This window comes from Pangasianodon hypophthalmus, chromosome 19 (assembly GCF_027358585.1).
Source record: "Pangasianodon hypophthalmus isolate fPanHyp1 chromosome 19, fPanHyp1.pri, whole genome shotgun sequence".
Classification (NCBI taxonomy): Eukaryota; Metazoa; Chordata; class Actinopteri; order Siluriformes; family Pangasiidae; genus Pangasianodon; species Pangasianodon hypophthalmus.
In genome coordinates, this window is record NC_069728.1 from 5,434,966 (window position 1) to 5,455,269 (window position 20,304).

Genomic DNA, 20,304 nt, shown 5'->3' on the forward strand with positions numbered 1-20,304 from the left:
AATACTCCTCCTATCAGTTTTTCAAATATTGAAAATGTGTAATGGTAAGAAAGAGATTTAAGAAAAACTTGTGCAGAATTGTGTCTTGTATGCTAAGACACACACTTCATGTAGGCGTATGCTCAAGCTCAGCGTTCCCCGGACAGGCTCGGGATTCACTGTAACACTAACCGGGATACGACATTTTGTCAGACTGTTTTAATGGTACGCTCAAATTTGCACACACCTTGACAAGACAAGTTTTTTTTTTTTTTTTTTTTTTTTTTTTTTTTTTTTTTTTTTTAAATAAGGAAACTGTCTGTGGAATTGTTCATCTTACGATCAGATTTGCCCATATGCAACTTTGACGAATAAGGGCAACTGGGTTAAAATAAAGCTGTACTTTGCTCCAAGTGTTGCACATTTGTAAATTCATTGATGCTCATTTTTATACAGGGTGCCAATAATTTTGGAGTTGATGCTGTGGGTTTTTTTTTTTTTTTTTTTTTTTTTTTTTTGTAGTTGTTGTTCCAATTTGTATTTTATCATTTAACCTGAACTACTTGCTTGTCTGTCTTCATTCTTTTCATAAAGGTGGTTTTCTACAGCTGTAGATAATTATGTATATTGTGTCTGCATGTACTGAAATATTTTTCTCTCTGTCGTCCCTCTGACAGAAAAAGCGCTGCAAAATGAAAGGAGAGAAAATGTCTGTGACAGTTGCTAACTGCAGCCCTGAAAGGGAGAGTGTAAGCATGCCTCAGTTCCTGCCAACAACCTGCGACGGCGACGCATCCACCTGCTCATCCAGAGGGGTCGTAGCCGAGGGCAGCTCTGAAGGCTCATCTTCCTCCTCCTCCTCATCTACAGCATCGGATGAGTCCAGCTCCAGCATCCCTTCCGTTAACGGCCACTGTGTGGGTCTAAATAACGGGCAGCTCCCAATGGCCAAGAGCAAGACAGAGAAGAGGTCTTTTAAGCGCAGGCGGTCTAAGATGGCTGATCAGCAACAGCAGCCACAATCACATGGGCGCTATGGGGCAGGGTTACTGCACACCCCACTTCCAGTGGCAACGTGCGTCATGCCGACGCTTCAGCAGCTGATGAAGGGAAAACAGGAACTCGGCATGGGGACTTTTGGAGTAACGGCTGTCACTGGCCATGTCTGAGAACCCTTTCTTCAGCACTATATCACACACTCGTGTAACACACAGCTTTATAGACTGAAAAAGTGATTGAAGCGCTCCGTCAGCTAGGAGGAAAGGGGCGGACGTTTTTGTGTTGTGTTTTTTCTCACTCTTTCTCTCTTTCTCTTCCTTCCTCTCACACTATTCACTGAGCCAGACTCTGCCACGTATGCTCAAGCACAGAGAGAAATTTGGACTCCACGACAGTAACACGACCCTCGTTTCTCTCAAGTATTTCTATCCTTTCGTTCTAAAATCCTCTCCTCTTTTATGTGCCTTTATTTGTCCGTTAACAAACTAAAAACAGACCACAGATCAAGGTGAAGGGTCCTTATATTGTTTTCTGTCATTTTTGGAGAGAAATTCTATTTTATTTCTAAACGGGGTGGGATACAAAAAAAATGACTAACTTTTGAGAAGTATGACTGAGTCTCTGAGTCGCTGAGATTTTTTTTTTTTTTTTTTTTTTTTTTTTTTTTTTTTTTTTTAAATAATACACAAGTGGACCAGCCGGACAGCAATGGAAGGCCAGGAGTGGACTTTCTCCAGACTCTCTTCCTACACACTACCACAGATCTCTGTCCACTCTCTTCCTTTCACACCCACTCTGATTTTCAGTATGGTCAGTGTTAGCTTCATTCTCTAGTGTTCACACTTTCCCCTCGGTTGTTGGGAAACAAGTTTATTTTTACTTTCACACTCCCTCTTGTAGGCTCTTTCTTCTGTGTGGGTGTATGTGTACCTCTAGTTGTGTCTAGTCACTGTGTAGTGGGACCAGTGTACATGTGTGTGTATGTGCGTTAGTGTGTGTGTGTGTGTGTGTGAGTGTATGTGCATCACGTAGCAAGTGGCTCTGTAGCACTTTAACATCCATCAGTCCAATGAGCAGAACTGAATGAAGAACAGATCCAGCCATTTTCCTTGCCTTTTCATTTCTCTCTCTCTCTCTCTCTCTCTCTCTCTCTCTCTCTCTCTCTCTCTCTCTCTCTCTCTCTCTCTCTGTGTGATTTGAAGTGTTAATTTAACAAGTTCAGGCAGGGCCTGAACTCCGCAAACTTAAACACACACGTATAGATTGGAAAGACACAATAATAGAAGTTATGAAATTCATTCAGGCATTTTACTGCAGACTCCAGACTCCAGGTTGTTTCTTCAGCTTTCTGTGCTTTTAGACAGCTTTAGTTCTTTTATGACAGTGAGGCAAGTTTATTCCTAGTTTTATTCCAAATGGCCAGTTCCATGTACATATCTGTTACAGGTACAAATAAATAAATACATAAATAATTCTATATATATTGTTTGTCCTGACCCCCCTGCACAGTGAACTCTGTGTGTACTGTTTTATTTATATATTTATTTATTACAATGTCACTGTTGACTTGGGTTGAACTTAAGGTCATGGGTTAACAGAGGACGTTTTAGCCCTTACAGTGCCCCTGTGGGGTGTCCTCAATATTTATTGAAAATCAGTATTGTGCACATGCGCATGTGCGCACACACAGAATACACACACCAAGTTGTGAAACATGCAATGGTACGCCTGTGGTTTTCTCGTTTTCTTCCTTCCTCTTTATGTAATTCTGAGAAGCTGGAGTCTGAGCGCTAGCCAAATGCCACCCACTACACATCACACACATCCTTAATATTTGACTAGTTTCATTATCATTATTCTTAGTATTCCTAGTATGTGATGAGCCAGATGTCAGACACTGGGTAAAACACATGCGTCTGGCTCTTCCTGAGGAGAAAAAAAAGAAAAAAAAAAAGCCATTTTGTGTTATAGGTGTTTGTTGATGGATCTGTTCGGATGAGTTCTTCATTGTATTGGTTGCAATTTTAAGAATCCTTTGTGTGTGTGTGGAAAGCTGCTGTTCCTGCTGATTTCTAAACTTGTATCTTTCTCATTCCTATGTACGCCACTGTGCATGAAGCCACACCTTTATTGGCATTCTTTTACTGTGTCATGTTCTCTTTGTCTGTCACTTTTATCTGTGTCCCCGTGTGTGTGTGTGTGTGTGTGTGTGTGTGTGTGTGTGTCTCCGTCTTTGACTGGCTCACTGGACCGCTCAACAGCCCACTCTAGATTTATGCCATTAAGTCATTTGTTCATGTGTAGTGTCTTTAGTCGTTTGGGTAATTTTTTCACTCATTCATTTCACCTTGTCTCTGATCAGTGCTTTCGAAGGAATGTGAACTTTGTCTGAATGGTAACAAAGGGAAAGGTTCAGGTGGTTTTGAACACACCATCTAAATGTGATTTCACTGAGTTATTCCACATTCAGAGGGAGGTTTTATAATGTTCTCTGTTTAATCATGTTCTCCTTTCTATATTGTTTTGAATGTATATGAAAATGTACTTGTTTGTAATTTGTTTCGAGTGTGTATGGGTGTTTTAAACTGTGTGGAAGAAGATTAATTAACCATATAACCCCAGTGATTAGAGCCCTGTGTCTCAGGCTCTCACTCCCTCAGCACTTTGGAGAACTCCTCATGCCTTTTTTTTTTTCTTTTTCTTTTTTTTTTTTATTATTATTAAATACACTAGCCCTTGTTTAAAGTGCTTCTCCTTCCAATGCTTTTCTTGGTGTCCTCTAGTGGCCATGGGTTTGTGTATTGAAGTGGCCAGTAGAAGATGCCAAATTTTACACCAGATTATCTGTGAGGATGAGACACACAGTATTTTTTTTTGGAAACAGGTGTAACTGTAACTACAATGATGTAGTGCCAATAGAAACTGTGAATTTCTAAATAAAGACACTTTTTCTTTCATTGTAGCATGTCTGCTTTCTTTTGTAGTTTGGAATTGTGGTTAATAATTTCAATGAATCCATGAATATGATCCACTGGAAAAGTAACCCAGACGTAGAATTCATATAAATCAGTGCTCTAAATGCATCATGCAACGTGGTCTTTATTTGTCCTGCGAGCTTCATATCTGACTGCTCACTCAGTGCAGAATGACTAAGACTTGGATATAGGTACAATTACTGACTGTGCATTTTAACAGATGAGCTACAGTGTGTCAGCCTGCCTTTACTCTGTCCATCAGGGCATTGATTTCCCATGAAGCAGAAGGCTGGACTTGTTCAGGATCCCTGAGCCAGCATTCTCCTCTCAAGTGTCAAGAGTGAAGCCAAGGACAAAGCCAGACTTTGTTTCATTGATCTATTTGTGACTGGCACAGGACAGCAGAGAAGATGGCACTTGGTACCACCTACTTATCAATGTGTTGTGGAAATCTGGAAACAATTTACAAAATTACAAAAATGTCCATATAAATGACCTTGTAACTCACCTGTGAGTGTATTGCAGTGTCCCTGAGGGAGATGTGGCACGACAACACAGGACTAATAAAGGTGTCATTTCTTGTACGCAGTGCCTTTTATATCACTGGAGAACTCCATCTCACGTCAACTCTAAAGCAGGGTTTTTTTTTTTGTTTATGATATATCTACCATGAGAGTTTGCACACACATACACACACTTGTTAAAATGTGCTAGAACCTTTTCAGTTGTAAATTTTGTTGTAGTGTCAGATTTTATTTTTTTTTTTTTGTGTGTGTGTTATGATGAGGATTTGTGGTGAATTTTGTTTTTTGGTTTCTGAATGCTTTAAGTTATGCATCTCTCAGCACATTATACTGTACATAGCAGTAGGTCTTGATAATAACACTGTACTCAATACTTAAACACTCACCATAAATGCGTGTACAACTTTTTTAATGCCTTGAAGTACAAAAGTCACTGCATACAAGGAATGACCTGGATAATATAAGCATGAGCTCTACGTATGGCCATGACTACTATGGCTTGGTTATGTCCCGATATTCCCCTGTGACTCTCCTGTCAGTTGATATCTGTGGATGGCCTAAGTCATCATGGTTCGTCATCCATCATAAAAGGCACACAACTAAGCAACATTGGTTTATTGTCTAGCAAGCTACAAAAAATATTGAGATCTAACAAGAGTAGGCTACATCTTATGAAATACACTAGCATTACATTACCTAACATCAGGTAATAACGAACTGAAGAAATCCAGTGTCTCTAAATAATGAATACTGTTAATAAAAAAAAAAAAAAAATGTTCGACCAATGTTTGCTCAACTGTTTGCTGTAGTTAGTGGGGCCATGTGAGGTCAGAAGATCTGGGGTTCAGTCGGTGTTCCAGTTCATCCCAAAGGTGTTCAGTGGGGTTGAGGTCAGGGCTCTGTGCAGGACACTCGAGTTCTTCCACTCCAACCTTCACACACCATGTCTTCATGGGGCTCGCTTTGTGCACAGGGGCATTGACATGCTGGAACAGGTTTGGGACTCTTAGTTCCAGTGAAGGGAAATTGAAAAGCTACAGCATACAGAGACATTCTATACAATTGTGTGTTTCTAACATTGTGGCAACAGTTTGGGGAAGACGCATATATGGGTGTGATGATCAGGTGTGATGGATCCCATTACTGTAAAAGGGATAGTTTCAGTTCTGAAATCTGATTGCCTGAGCCACATTTGAAGCCGTTGTAAAATTCTGCATCAATCGCTGCCGAAGAACCTTTTCATCCACATAATCTAAGGCTACTAATAAACAGATTATCAATTGTGTTGTTATTTAATAAAGTTGTTATTTAATAATAGTTTATTTAGGGAAGCTGTAAGGAGGGGTCCATTAAACATTTAGGGAAGGAATCCCAGTTGTTAGCACTTTGTAACAGTCAGTAATTTTTTACTCACAGAAAAGTCTTCAGGACAGAGGATTTTGGGCAACATGACAAGCTGTGATTGTTTTGTTTTTGTCTTATTAACTTTGAGAGAGAGAGATACAGGGAAAAAAAGGATAGATTATAGCTGCCATAATGTACACTCACTGAGCACTTTATTAGGAACACCTGTACACCTACTCATTCATGCAATTATCTAATCAGCCAATCATGTTGCAGCAGTGCAATGCATTAAATCATGCAGATACGGGCCAGCAGCTTCAGGTAATGTTCACATCAACCATCAGAATGGGGAAAAAATGTGATCTCAGTGATTTTGACCGTGGCAGGACTGTTGGTGCCAGACAGGCAGGTTTGAGTTTTTCTATAACTGCTGATCTCCTGGGATTTTCACACACAGCAGTATCTAGAGTTTACTGAGAATTGATCAGTTATGTGAATGCAAACGCCTTGTTGATGAGAGAGGTCAACAGAGAATAGCCAGACTGATTCAAGCTGACAGTAAGGCTACAGTAACCCAGATAATCACGCTGTACAATTGTGGTGTGCAGTAAAAGCATCTCAGAAAGCAAAACACATCAAACCTTGAGGCACATGGATGATAGGGTCAGAATTTGGCACCAACAGCATGAATCCATGGACCCAACCTGCCTTGTGTCAACAGTCCAGGCTGGTGGAGGTGGTGTATTGGTGTGGGGAATGTTTTCTTGGCACACTTTGGGCTATTAATACCAATCAATCATCTCTTGAATGCCACAGACTATGTGAGTATTGTTGCTGACCGTGTGCATCCCTTCATGGCCACAGTTTACCCATCTGCTAATGGCTACTTCCAGCTTAATAATGCACCATGTCACAAAGCAAAAGTCATCTCAAACTGGTTTCATGAACATGACACTGAGTTCAGTGTTCTTCAGTGGCCTTCCCCGTCACCGGATCTGCATCCAATAGAACACCTTTGGGATGTGGTAGAACGGGAGATTCACAGCATGAAAGCGCACCTGAAAAATCTGCAGGAATTGTGTGATGCAATGATGTCAACGTGATTTTTATCATTATCGGGAATTGTGGAATCCACGCCACAATGAATTGAGGCTTTTTTGCGAGCAACAGGAGGCTCTACCCAGTATTAGTGTAGTGTTCCTAATAAAGTGTTGGTGAGTGTAAGTGATAACAGGAACTTATCTCACAGATATTCCACAATATTAAATGTAACTATAAACACTTAAAAGTATGATGTGTCACTGAATAAATTAAAATAAAAAAATTAAAAAAAACTGTTGGCAAACTACTGAAGAATAAAACACTTCAGGATGTGTTGTTATTGGAAAATAATCAACTTCTTAGCTGTAATGGCTCTCTGCATCATATCACACCACTCACTGATTATTTTCCTATAACAGCACACCCTGTCATGATTTATTCCTCTCTTAATGTGGGAGCTATTAACCAACTTTTCATTTGTGACCCTGCTGAAAAAAAAAATTGAAACCATCACAGAAATTCTAATGGTTTCCACTACAAATACCATTACAAACCATCAGCTGACCATTAAAACCATTACCATTACTGCTCCATAATAGTATCCACTAGACATAATAAAATGCTATTAATAGAAGGCAACAGATTACCAGTAGAGACCCACAGGCACCATTACAGTTCCATTAAAACCATTAAAAAAGCATTCTATGAAGCTTTCTATTGTTTTTCTCAGCAGGGATTTTCTTGGGAACTAGCCGTTAGGTGGCTTTTATTTTGACACCACTTTAACAGCAGGTTGCCAGACAGAGCCCTGCTTTTTCCTGTACCTGCTAGCTGCCGGATCTGGACCTTTAAAGAAGAAACAAAAGGTAAAAACTTCATTGATTTGGTGCATAAGTTTACAGGAATTTGATGAAGCCCTACACAGGAAGTGTAAGGAGCTCGTGCGCGCGGGCGTCGTGTTGATGTGATACACTGCTGTAGCCTGTGTGTGTGTGTGTGTGTATGTGTTAGGATGATGCGGTTAGAGCAAACAGGCCATTTAAATGACAAACACTGTCATGTCGAGCTGCTTGTTCAGCTGTGACAGGTGTATTTGACGGGTAGCAGGTTTGTATTTGTCTGTGCTGCTGCTTGAGGTTAGCTGATAAGCCTCGAGGGAAGAATTAAGGCTAACACTGGTGGGTGTTTAATCTCCTTCATCATCCCTGTGTGTTCAATAACAAACAAAAAGACACATTTCCAGCTTTAACACGAATGCTGTCGCTCATTCATCTTAGTTAATGCACTATCTAACATGAACTGACTACAGAAAGACTTTGTTTTGGGGTTGCCATTTTAGAAATGGTCTAAATCCTAAATCTTCCAGAAATCCATCCTTTCATCCATCCATCTATCCTCTGTACCGCTTATCCTATAGGGTCTCAGGGTAACCTGGAGTCTATTCCAGGGGACTCGGGACACCCTGGACAGGGTGCTGACCCATCGCAGGGCGCAATCATACCCCACGGATAATTCGGAAATGCCAGGCAGCCTACAGTGCATGTCTTTGGACTGGGGGAGGAAACCGGAGTACGTGGAGGAAACCCCTGAAGCACGGGGAGAACATGCAAACTCCACACACACCAAGAGGAGGCAGGATTCAAACCCTCAACCCTGGAGGTGTGAGGCAACAGAGCTAACCACTAAGCCACCATGCCCCCCTTCCATAAATCATACAGTTTAAAACGAAATCAATATTAACCTTAAACCAGAGGAAAGAAACGAAGGGACCACTAGCTATTTCTAAAAGCTATTGCAAGTGGAATGATAGATGAATGCATCCTGGAGTTTGAGTATGAAATCTGCCAGTTAGTCAGGATGTGATGTCTGTGTAATCCTAGAGATTTCTCCTGAATCCATACAAGTGATTTTTCTTGGTGCTCTGACTCCCCTGTTTAAACTCCAGATTCCTGTTGAACATCCCATTCCAGATGCTGTTATAATAAGCTCCACTCTTCTGGGAAGGCTTTCCACTAGATTTTGGAGTGTGGTTGTGGGGATTTGTGATCATTCAGCCAAAAGAGCATTAGTGAGATCAGGCGCTGATGTTGGTGATGTGGCATGGATGCAGTCAATGTTCGCAAAGGTGTTCAGTGGGGGTGAGATCAGGGCTCTGTGCAGGACACTCCAGTTCTTCCACTCCAACCTTGTCAAACCATGGAGCTCTCTTTGTGCACAGGGGCATTGTCATGTTGGAACAGGTTTGGGCCTCTTAGTTCCAGTGAAGAGAAATTGAAATGCCGCATGCATACAAAGACATTCTATACAATTGTGTGCTTCGAGTGTTGTAGCAACAGTTTGGGGAAGAAACACACATGGCTGTGATGGTCAGGTGTCCACATACTTTTGGCTATGTAGTGTATTTCTACAGCCGATTGCTGGTGGATTGATAAATGAATGAAACACAAATTAGCAAATCATTTATCCTGGAGTTGAAGTATAACTCTGCCTTTGAATTAGTTAGTAATTAGTGTCTATGGAAGGGCAAAGGTGCCTAACTGTAATCCTGGAGAGTTCTACTGAACGCGTACAGGTCATTCTCCTACTCTGAGTCACCTGATTGAACTCACAAATGAATAATGTTGCTTTACCTCATCATACCTAATTTGCATAGAAGCAAGAAAATCTCAGTTCAAATGTCACTTGTCCCACTCTTGCTCTGCTATTGTGAATGTAGGGTCAGCTGTATCAGGTCTGATTTGGTGGGATATTTGTCCTCATATGTCATATGCTAGCTCAGATATGTCATTATGCGCAAGCTGAAAGAAGTCTGGCCACATTGTGACTGGCAGGAGCTGCAGCCAATCAGGAGGGAGAGAGTGAAAGTGCATGAGAGTGTAAGCAAAGCATATAGCAATGAGAGAGTGAGAAAGAGGGTCTACTATTATACTATAAGAGCTATAACAGTCTGTAAAATAGTTTTCCGCACAGAGGAGTTTACACTTTCTGGTTTTCTCAGAACCAGTAACTGAGAGAATAAAAGAGAGTAAAACGTGTTTACAGCTGCTATAAGTGCTAACAGGACCTAACTTGTCTCGTGGACGTTCCACAACATTAAATGTAACTATAAACGGTTAAATAGTGTGATGTTTTGTCCATTAATAAATTAAAAATTTAATCTTTGGCAAATTGATGTGATACAGTCAAGTCCATAATTATTTGGACAGTGACACAATTTTCGTATTTCATAAACTCAGCATTTGATGATGTCCATGGGTTCCAGACTTTAGGCAGTCATTGACTACAAAGGATTTGCATCTAATTATTAAAAATAATCTTAATATTTATGATTGTTAATTTTCCAATTACGTTTGAGCCTGTGGAAATGGAGGGTCTCTGTAAAAAAAAAAAAAAAAAAAAAAGGTTGTAATTCCTGTATGGTTAATATAATATTTTTGTTAAACCGCTTGAATTAAGGCTGAAAGTCTACACTTCAATCACAGCTTGATTGCTTTATTTCAAATCCATTGTGGTGGTGTACAGAGGCAGAATTACGAAAACTGTCACTGTCCAAATACTTATTGACCTGACTGTAGATGGAATAACACACTTCAGGCTGTGTTCTTATATGAAGCTAATAATAAATTTAATATGAAAATAAATTTCATGCAACAGCACAACCTGTTGTGTGTTTTCATACTTAATAAATGCTGGTTTGTCTGATTTTTATCACAGACCTCCGTCATGCAATGCATGAATTGCTGGAGTGTTTAATTTGTGAGAAGGTGGTGTGTGTATAATAGGAGTAAATATCATAATTTTAGATGTTTTTACATTTTACGTTACTTTGATTTATTTTAGGATGGCCGAACCACCCCAGTCATGTGACTGTTTTGTATCTCTGCCGCCCGGTTCTAAATATGACCATGTGATATTTGGTAAGAATTCTGATCGACCAAGGGACGAGGTGCAGGAAGTGGTTTACTACCCTGCTGCCTCCCATAGCCCCGGCGCCACAGTGGAGGTAAGCGGATCCTGTTTCCACATGACATAAAGCAGCTGAACACACTACGAGGAGATCACTAAGCACTATGGGGATCTACTCATGTTGGCACTGCTGGGAAATTTCAGTATATATTAACTCAACGTTAACTTGCACTCTTTTATGCTATAAAATACTACGTATGTGCAGTGTGAGAACAGAACAGAGTGTGGGGGAACGAATCTGTAAATACTGAACCATGACTGACCGGGCTCTACATTTCCCCTCCAGTGCACATACATCTCAATCCCACAAGTGGAGCACACACATGCGGTGGTGCTGAGCAGGCCTGCCTGGCTGTGGGGGGCTGAGATGGGAGCCAACGAACACGGCGTGTGTGTAGGGAATGAGGCCGTGTGGACCCGTGAACCTGTAAATCCGGAGGAAGCGCTGCTCGGCATGGACCTGGTGCGGTGAGTCTTGCCATGTTTTTTATATGATCTTGATAAATTTGTTAATATGGATTAATAAATTTGTTAATGAAAAACAAAAAAACATATACACTCACTGGCCACTTTAATAGGGACATCTGTAAACCTGCTCATTCATGCAATTTTCCGATCATAATGCAGTGTATAACAGCATGCAGATACAGGTGAAGAGCTTCAGTTAATGTGCAAACAACAGAATGAGGGAAAATGTGATCTCAGTGACTTTGACCTTGGCATGGTTGTTGGTGCCAGACAGGCTGGTTTGTGTGTTTTAGAAACTGCTGATCTCCTGGGATTTTCATGCAACAGTCTCTAGCAGAGGTATTCAATTGAAATTTTTGACTAGGAAAAGGAAAAAAAATTTAATAGGCCCACAATGAAGTGTCTGCTGTAACACTTTACAAATCATCTTGATGGTAATTATAATTGGACAGTGATTTAAAATGCTGTTTGCTCATTCATGGTTTCAGGAGGGACATTTAGACCAGCAATTTGTGATTTACTGTATTATAAGTCTGTGGTTTTGTTTTAATTTAATTGTCTTTTTTCAGTTAATAATAGACAATAATTTGAGAAGGGATTTTTCTGGCCTGGGTGGGGGTTGAGGAAGGTTATGGTAACTCAGATAACCACTCTTTGTAATCATGGTGAGTGGAAAAGCATCTCAGAATGCACATGTCAAACCTGGAGGTGGATGGGCTACAAAAGCAGAAGACCACATCATGTTCCACTCCTGTCAGCCTAGAACAGGAGTCTGAGACTACAGTGGGCACAGGAGCACTGAAACTAGACAGTTGATTCTGTTTGGTGAGTCTGTGTCCACTGCAGCCTCAGATTCATGTTTTTGACTCAGGTGATCTTTTTACTGCTTTCTGCTAATCTTTACTATTGCAGAATTTATATTAATCATGGTTGAGAATTTTGAAAAGTATTTGTATTATGGTGATCCGAAAAGAAGAAGAAAAAGAAAAGAGGAGCACTTAATAGTTGCTTCAGTTGTGGGCAAGACCAAAATTACAACTAAATAAATTGTGGACCTCCCCAAGTCCGGTTCCTCCTTAGGAACAATTTCCAAACAAAGGAAGGTACCACTAGCACCTGTACAAACAATTATATGCAAATATATAAATCTTGGGAACACACAGAACTACATTGTTGTTTACCTCCCACGGAATGAATGAGCTTTAGTCTGAAAGGTTCAGCTGAAAACCAGACAACAAAAAAGGAACTGGTGAAGGAGTTGGAGGCATCAGGTACCAAAGTATGTACATCTAGCGTTAAGAAAGGCTGTCACAGGAGGAAGAAGCCCCTACTCCAAGACTGGCATAAAAAAGCCAGACTCAGGTTTGCAGGTGATCACCAGCCTTTTGGAGGAGTGTTCTCTGGTCATGTTCTTCTGTGTGTAGAAGAAAAAGGATGAGGGTTTTGATCTAAAGGACACCATCCCAAATATGAAGCATGGGGGTGGCAGCATCATATTGTGCATTACTCTAGAAGTACTGAAGGAAGACATCAAGACATTAGCCAGAAAAATTAAAACTTGGTCGCAACTTGGTCTTCCAGCAGGACAGTGATCCTAAACATATCTCCAAAGTTGTAACAAAAAGGCTTAAAGACAACAAAGTGAAAGACTTAGAGTGCCTATCACACAAAACCCTGACCTGAATCACTTAGAAAATTTGTGGACTGAACTGAAAAAGCGTGTCTTGAAAAAGCGAGTATTGTGAGAAGCAAATAAAAGGTGACGCCACCAAATACTAACAAAATGTATGTAAACTTTTGACCCACTGAAAATCTGATATAGTAAATAAAAGTTGAAATAAAGCTGTTTCTTAGCTATTATTGCGAAAGTACTGACTTAACACAGGACATGCACAGTAACATAAAATGTGTGGAGGTGTGAAAAATTGAGTTTGAATGTCTTTAGCCTAGCTGTATATACACCTTTGGCCTCAACTGTAGGTTGGGAGTGTAAGAACGGTGGATAAAATTTGTGTACTCTCTCTGTGTATGTATGTGTGTGTTCAGTTTGGCTCTGGAGCGTGGTGACAGTGCGTGGGCCGCGCTGCGCGTGATCACGGAGCTGCTGGAACAGCATGGTCAGGGTGGAGCATGCAGAGAGGATCCTGAACACTTCAGCTACCAAAATACCTTCCTGCTGGCTGATCGCCAAGAAGCCTGGGTCCTGGAGACTGCTGGGAAGCTCTGGGCTGCTCAGAAAATTACAGGTCAGAGATCAATCACTCTTTTGCTTCTTTTATTAAGAAATCAGACATGAGGTTTTTATTTTTCACCATTAAAATATCTGCTTTACTGAAGAATTAAATGTACTAATATATTCCTCTGTGGGGGCACGGTGGCTTAGTGATTAGCACGGTTGCCTCGCACCTCCAGGGTTGGGGGTTTGAATCCCGCCTCCACCCCGTGTGTGGAGTTTGCATGTTCTCCCTGTGCTTCGGGGGTTTCCTCTGGGTACTCTGGTTTCCTCCCCCAGTCCAAAGACATGCGTTGTAGGCTGATTGGCATCTCTAAATTATCCGGAGTGTGTGAATGTGTGTGATTGTGCCCTGCTATGGGTTGGCACCCCATTCAGGGTGTCCCCCGCCTTGTGCCCCGAGTCTCCTGGGATAGGCTCCAGACTCCCTGCGACCCTGTGTATTATAAGCGGTACAGAAAATGGATGGATGGATGGATGGATGTTCCTCTGTTGAGTAACTACTCAGTCAATCAGACAGCTTGAATTAGGTCGAATCTGCACCAAGAAGACAACATGCTCCAAACAAGCATCTTTTCTATAAACGTTTAAGATTTGCCATCTGCTACAGTTAATAACAGTGAAGGTAACAGTTTTATTCAGATCCCTGTTTTTTTCTCCATCAGTGAGAGTTCTATAGCTTAGTGTTATTGATGCTCAGCACCACCAGCATCCTCCCTTTCAGTAAAGAACACAAAAGCTATTTAAGTGCTAATAGCTCCCCCTTATTGAGACAATTCAGCCTGCTAAACATGAGTTGATTACAAATTACAAACCGGGAGTCTCATTTATCAACCGTTCGTACGGATAGTTTTGTGTATAAACAGTTTCCATGCATAGAATGTGATTTATCAAGTTATTCTTGTGCGTGACGATGTGCATATATTTCTAACTACTCCTGTCCGTGCGTATGAAGATAGCGCAAGTGTTAGATAAAATATAATCCCACTTAATAACATCAGCGTAATTGACAGTAATTGCTGACTCTGTTTCTCACAACTGTGCAGGTAAGAAAATATCTTGAAAATAGTCTAATTGATCTAGTATTTCCTATTATACGATTACAATAAACCAAATATATGAGTTATAAACCTATTTCTAAAACAGGTTTTACTCATTTTAACCTTGTTCTGTTGGTGGATAATTTTTCTAAGTTTATGCATTAATTTCTAGAAAGAAGCAAAGTGATCTGCCAATAGAACAAGCATGAAATGAGGAAAGACATCTAAACACAGGCTGAATAATCTTATATTTGATTTATAATAATCTTCTAATAAGAAATGGTAGATAAATTTGCCTGTTTTTGATGTAATTTTGCTTGTTAACAATCATTGTTTTTCTGCAGTGTTCACATTTCTCACACTGCAGTACAATACATTTACATTACATTCCGTATATAACAGTGTAACAGACAACAATAATGAGGGGAAACTTTTTTTTTTCTATTTTTCCATTTATTTATTTTTTTATATATATATATACTATAAAATAAATTTTTTGATGACTTGTACACACTCCTGGACTAATATTGTTTCAGTGACATACATTTAGCTTTACATAAGTCAATAGTTGCCTAGAATTAAATGATTTCTTTTTTTTTTTTTTTTAATTGAATTTAATTAATATTTAATTTAATTTTAAATGACACCTTTCCTCCATTGAAACTATCCTAAAACTGTTACGTTATTTCACGTTTTATGCACACAATTTTAGCCTTTGGAAAAAAAAAAAATCTTTTCAGCAATTGTAGACACCAACATGTATTTTTAAACCTCTCAATTTCATTCTTTCCTTGGATCTTAGATGAATGCAAAATTTCATTTTGTTTGAGGTTTGAAGAATATTTTCTTAAATACTAAGTATCAACACCAATGATTATTTGATAACTTGTTAAATAACTATAGTGTAATTGGTGGTGCAGACAAACTTCTGGACCTAGTCAGAGTGACACAGCTATGCGTTCAGAAAGCAAACACATCTCCTTTTTTTTGCTCTGTCAGAGGGAGTGAAGAACATCTCCAACCAGCTGACGATAGGCACTGAGATCTCTGCGGAGCATCCGGAGCTGCGCAGTAGCGCTCAGTCTCAGGGCTGGTGGAACGGAGAGGATGAGTTTAGCTTCACAGCAGCGTTTAGCCCAGACAACCCCCCTGCTAGAATGGAGCTGGCCAAGCAGCGTTATAGAGGAGGCACAGCGCTGCTTCAGGAACATGATGGTGCGTGATCTGTTTCCAGCCTGTACACATTACAGTTACAGGGATACTGTACATCGCTTTAAAATAAGATCCAGTGACAATGAGAACTTCAGGTTGAACAGAATTCTGTATTGCTTAAGGAAGATGTGATTAAAAATGTAGCCGGGACTGTAATATCTGTCTGTAATATCTGTTTACTGATTGGTGTTCTGTGTGATGTCCAGAGAGAACACATTTATGATTAAGTTTGAGCCAATACATTATGCATTATACAGAATAAAACGACAGGCCATGCGGTTATAGGAAAATAAATGTGTGACGGCGTGGTGTGATATGGTCCGACACTAAGCAGAATAGCTTTTACCATCCTGAAGTTGATTATTTTCCAATAAAAGCACATCCAGAGTGTATTATTTATTCTTCTTTACACAACAGCAATTTGGCCATTATTAAAGAATGAAATGTCATTTTTAATTCATGTAATGTTATGTTTAATGTTGTTATCATTTACATTATAACAGCTGTAAACATTCATTCCCTCACTAGCATGCCTACTTTCTCTGAGTTAATAAGACAAAAAAAACGCCAAACCTTCTGTCCTGAAGTCTAAAAGGAACAGCTTTCCCTCAGACTTTTACAAAAATCTGACTCTAGAGACTCCTTCCAAAAAAAATGTTAAATAAACATTTCACATATCAACCATTTCTTTCTTTTTAATCACATTTTTAATCTTTATGTGGAACGTCCTTCATACATGTTGTTACTTAGTTAGCATATAAATGATAACATTTTAAAACAAGCGCATTTATAAGCCTGTGATGTGCTGTTTCAGAAAATCAGTCAACACCTTCTGACCAATCAGAACAGAGAATTCAACAGCCATGTGCTGTAGTTCTTAAACAATGCATGCAGATTGTTTCAAAGACTCAAGACTTTACATAATACAGTAAAAAGTTGCCTAGAATGAAGTGATATTTAATTGAATTGAACTCTCTCTCTCTCTCTCTATGTGTGTGCATGGGTCTGTGTGTGTGCATGGGTCTGTGTGTGTGCGTGGGTCTGTGTGTGTGCGTGGGTCTGTGTGTGTGCGTGGGTCCGTGTGTATGTGTGGGTCCGTGTGTGTGTGTGACTGCAGGCTCTGTAACAGCGGAGGTGATGATGAGCATCCTGAGGGACAAGCCCAGCGGCATCTGCATGGATTCGGCAGGTTTCCGCACCACAGGCAGCATGGTTTCCATCCTCCCCCGAGATCCCAGCATGCCCTGCGTTCACTTCTTCACTGCCACCCCAGATCCCTCCAGGTTCCCCTCTTTAGGGACACTTCACACCATACTGCCAGTGATGCTAATAATTAAGCATTTCTCTAGCAGTGCGCCATGTTAAGTGATACTGCTCATAACCTGCGTTAGTTCAGGCTGAGGTTGGTTTATGTTAAATTCTTACAGTTTCTCCTCTAAAGGACGTTTCACTGTGGCATTCCTAACCCTACAGGTCTGTTTTCAAGCCATTCATCTTCTCGGACAGCGTGCGCCCTGTTACCATGGTGATGTCCCCACAGTATGGCTCAGATGATCCTGTGAAGTCTCAGCCTCGATTCCAGCGTCAGGTGGACAGGAAGCACGAGCTTTATCAAGCTCACCAGGCTGCCGTGGAGGCAAATCCGGTGAGAAGTCATGTCACGAACCGGTAAAATTTTACACGTCACATGTTTCTGATTCCTCAGAGATGCAGTTTATGAGAACAAGATGAAGCAGGGCATTAAAGCAAGTAGAGAGATCATTTGCCTCCATTTGCATGGTCATTAAGTGTGTGTGTGTGTGTGTTGGTGACTCAGGATGGTGCAGTGTCTCTACAGGAGACTATGTGCTTCTTAGAGTCACAGTGTCTGCAGGAGATTGAAGCCATGCTTAGGGGGGAAGTGGAGGGCCAGGAGCTCGGCGATCTCTTCTTCGACTGCGTGGACACAGAGATAAAGTTCTACCAGTGAGACACAGCAGGTAAATATACCACATTCCAGACCGCTGATCAGTTAACATAAAGCAGGGCTGTTTAATCCTGCTGCTTAACAGAGCTAAATAATTATAGGATAGTAAAGCAGAGTAAACAACATTACGCATTAGCTGTAGCAATTACGATGTTTTGACCCCTTGCTACACCAATACGGAGGAGGCAGGAAACTAGGCGTTTCTGCTTTGTCAGTTATTTGTAGACTGAATGTTAATCAGGCGAAAAAGCCAATTAACTGTGGGCTACGTACATGCTGCCAAAAAAGCCTGCTTGGATCTGAGGGTGAGAAATTAAAACGAGTTAACTGTATGTTAAAAAGGTGGAATGTGCTTTTTTTGTTTCTGTATTAACAGACATGTCATTCAGTAATAAAATACACACAGTATTGCATGTTGTGTGTCTCCTTTTAGTATTTTCTTTCAGTATGTTTGCCATCTTAAATTTCTTTTTTCAATATATTGGATAGTTTCTGTGCCTGTCTGGTTAGATCAGTTGTTTGATTTGTTTGATATTTTCCTTTCAATAATAATGGCATTAATTAGAAGTGTAAAGATGCTCAGGTGATCAGGTTGATCAGTAGGAAAATTCTTTCACCCCAGTTGTAGAGAGTTTATAATTATGTGCATAACTGCATGTGTATAAGATGGACACAGACTGCAGAGCGGCCATTGTGTTGTTTTTGCAATAAGTGTATAAGGTAAGCTTATACACTCCGCTGGTTGCTTATAAATCTAAACAATTATACAGTTTGTGGTTATTAGTTCAACCACTACATGTTGTATTGTTTATACTGGAAGCATGGAACCGTCCCATCCACCAACATGGCTTTTTTTTTTTTTTGTTGTAAAAGTTTATCTCTGCCTTCTAGGATGCTAGAAGTGCTAGTCTATCCTGTATTATTGACATTTAATGTATGACATTTAATCACCGTTCAATCAAAACTAATGGGCCGAACCTACTCACTCTCTGGTTGATCACTTCCTGTCAGTTAGTAATATATACTAACTTCAGGAACAAGACTCCCAATCTTTTTTCAAGATGCTGTGAGTCATTTGGCAGATAAACCAGATGGCTGGTTCCTTGCTGGACTTTTTCCCTCCATCAGATATACTATTAGGCTTCTGGGACGCTGTTTTCCCTGTGTTTGTTGGAAGTTCATTTCAGATAGGCAATCAACCAATGACCTTATTTGAGAACAGCCACTGGTCTTCATTGAATGGTCACAAAACCAGCATGAAAAGAAGCATTATATAATAATTAGCACCTTAAATGGAAGGCCAGTTTAAACCTGCAATAATAGAATTAAAGAAAAATATACATCATAAGGTATGTGTTCAGTTTTGCCTTTTTTTTAATACAAGAAGGTTCAGTATTTTCATGGATACATCCAAGTCATCATACTACTATACAAATAATCCGTCAAACTAGAATGCTCCTATTTTATGCTTCATTAGTAAATGGACGTAAGCCATGACTGCATTCGTAAAGTAATAATTAGACTCTTAAAAATGTACGAGTTGTATGAATATAGCTGCTGTCTTTAACATGCTGCTGTTCCTGCTGTTTTGCAGTTGTCTTGTGAATGTCGCTAGTGCTTGCTGATCTGCTCCGGAGAGGGACGGGACGGGCCTGTCTGCTCCGATACACCTCTCTTAGTTCCCCTGATGCAATGCAACACATCGTGATGTCCATTAACATGCCACACTAATTGTAACTGTATGATACAGGTACTAGATGTTCATGCCCCATAATCATGTGTAATTGTCGCACCAGGCAGTCATATACGCACCACATTAATGAGTAAGTGATAGATTACTAAGGTGTGTGTGTAGAGAATAGAGTGTGTGAGAAGAGAATAGTGGAGGCATACTCTGATCATTCCTGTGTACGTTCACGAGGGTTCGGCTGCCTGGCTGGTCCTCAGAGGAGAATGTGAATAAAAGTAACAACTTTACACTGGATTATTGTCTGGATTTCTGCTGCTTTGCTTATTCAGTGGCATTCTCTACCATGTAGTGTATACAGTTGAGGTCAAAAGTTTACATCCCCATTTCAGAATCTGCAAAATGTTTATTATTTTACCAAAATAAGAGGGATCATACAAAATGCATGTTACTGTTTATTTAGTGCTGACCTGAATAAGATATTTCACATAAAAGATGTTTACATATAGTCCACAAGAGAAAATCATAGTTGAATTTATAAAAATGACCCTGTTTGTCCTGAAGAAGGTTCAAACGCTCACAGATGCTCCAGAAGGAAAAAACATGCATTAAGAGCCGGGGGGTGAAAACTTTTGAACAGAATGGAGATGTGTACATTCTTCTTATTTTGCCTAAATATTGTATTTTTTCCATTTAGTACTGCCCTTCAGAGGCTGCAGAAGATAGTTACATGTTTCCCAGAAGACAAAATAAGTTAAATTTACCCTGATCTTCAAATTCAAAAAGTTTTCACCCCCCCAGCTCTTAATGCATGGTTTTTCCTTCTGGAGCATCTGTGAGCGTTTGAACCTTCTTCAGGACAAACAAGGG

General features: G+C 40.1%; 2 protein-coding genes across 9 annotated transcripts in view; both read left to right on the forward strand.

Moving 5' to 3' along the window:
- The window catches only part of suco (SUN domain containing ossification factor), a 50,379-nt gene extending 46,439 nt beyond the window's left edge, over positions 1-3,940 (forward strand). For all 8 annotated transcript variants that reach the window (XM_034313406.2, XM_053242095.1, XM_034313407.2 and 5 more), the window contains one exon: positions 657-3,940. In XM_034313406.2, coding sequence (XP_034169297.2) covers positions 657-1,148 — 492 coding nt within the window. In that variant the 3' untranslated portion in view covers positions 1,149-3,940. The remainder of the gene's footprint in view (positions 1-656) is intronic.
- Positions 3,941-7,605: 3,665 nt separating this feature from the next.
- scrn2 (secernin 2) lies at positions 7,606-19,731 on the forward strand. The gene is made up of 9 exons (XM_026944660.3): positions 7,606-7,728; positions 10,703-10,865; positions 11,115-11,296; positions 13,343-13,542; positions 15,569-15,784; positions 16,899-17,064; positions 17,255-17,426; positions 17,598-17,760; positions 19,342-19,731. The coding sequence occupies exons 2-8, from the start codon at positions 10,704-10,706 to the stop codon at positions 17,748-17,750; spliced, it is 1,251 nt and encodes a 416-aa protein (XP_026800461.1). The 5' UTR covers positions 7,606-7,728; position 10,703; the 3' UTR covers positions 17,751-17,760; positions 19,342-19,731.
- The last annotated feature ends 573 nt before the right edge of the window (positions 19,732-20,304 follow it).

What these genes read in the sequence shown, in the direction of transcription:
- scrn2 (XM_026944660.3), top strand. Translation starts at nt 10,704, where the DNA reads ATGGCCGAACCACCCCAGTCATGTGACTGTTTTGTATCTCTGCCGCCC. An exon ending in GCCCCGGCGCCACAGTGGAG is followed by an intron (nt 10,866 to 11,114) that starts GTAAGCGGATCC and finishes TTTCCCCTCCAG; the next exon opens with TGCACATACATCTCAATCCC. An exon ending in CTCGGCATGGACCTGGTGCG is followed by an intron (nt 11,297 to 13,342) that starts GTGAGTCTTGCC and finishes GTGTGTGTTCAG; the next exon opens with TTTGGCTCTGGAGCGTGGTG.